At 32.5% G+C, this 1090-nt stretch overlaps 1 protein-coding gene across 1 annotated transcript in view; it reads left to right on the forward strand.

The window, feature by feature from the left end:
* Nucleotides 1-1010: 1010 nt before the first annotated feature.
* Nucleotides 1011-1090, forward strand: part of LOC137641080 (uncharacterized) — a 3958-nt gene continuing 3878 nt past the window's right edge. Inside the window, exon 1 of the mRNA XM_068373526.1 lies at nucleotides 1011-1079. Within this exon, the coding sequence (XP_068229627.1) occupies nucleotides 1011-1079 (69 nt within the window). The remainder of the gene's footprint in view (nucleotides 1080-1090) is intronic.

Consider the following 1090-nt stretch of genomic DNA (forward strand, 5'->3'; position numbering starts at 1 on the left):
AAATAATTATGATAATAACAACCATAAAAACTATGAATAATATTAAAAATTCCATTAAAGTTTGTACCGGTTTTTTTTAAATCTTGAATAAGGAAAATAACTATGATACTAACAATCATAAAATATGAATAATATTAAAAAATCCAGTAAAGCTATTTTGCACCAATTTCTATAAAATCTCGAATACCAATAACAATAATAACAACAACATCATAAAAATATGAATATTAAAAAATCCAGTAAAGCTATTTTGCACCAATTTCTATAAAATCTCGAATACCAATAACAATAATAACAACAACAATCATAAAAATATGAATATTAAAAAATCCAGTAAAGCTATTTTGCACCAATTTCTATAAAATCTCGAATACCAATAACAATAATAACAACAACAATCATAAAAATATGAATATTAAAAAATCCAGTAAAGCTATTTTGCACCAATTTCTATAAAATCTTGAATCATAGGAATAATTATAACAAGAACAATCATAAAAATATGAGTATTAAAATCCAGTAAAGCTATTTTGCACAAATTTCTATAAAATCTCGAATAACAATAACAATAATTACGATAATAACAAACATAAAAATATGAAAAGAGACCCGACTTGTGAGACGTACTTGTCAAGGCTTACATTTTTTCATAGAACAAAATTTGGCCGTAACATTTGTCCATTGCATGACTTGGCCAACGCTTTGTACATTCATGCCAACCCATTACACTCTAAGAAAAAAAAAAACTTAGGCCTACAGATACCACGCCTACAACTTACGCCCGGCTTGTCTCATATAGTCGCCGCTAAGCCTAAATCGATCTGACATCACGTAACTCCCGTCTACATAATAGGCCTATCCAATAAAAGGGAGGGAGAAGGGAGGTAGGAGGAAGAGGGAGGGAGGGAGGAAGAGGGAGGAGGAGGGAGGGAGTAGAGGGAGTGGTAGTTAGTCCTTAACACGCCCGTAGTAATACGGCATATATTAGGCCTTGTTCTTTCACAATACCTATGAGGCCATCAAATTATGACATCGACAGGCCTAACAGACAAGGCTCTCCCTCTTTGGAGTCACCTGCCGTAGGAAGATT

This window comes from Palaemon carinicauda, chromosome 5 (genome assembly GCF_036898095.1).
Source record: "Palaemon carinicauda isolate YSFRI2023 chromosome 5, ASM3689809v2, whole genome shotgun sequence".
NCBI lineage: Eukaryota > Metazoa > Arthropoda > Malacostraca > Decapoda > Palaemonidae > Palaemon > Palaemon carinicauda.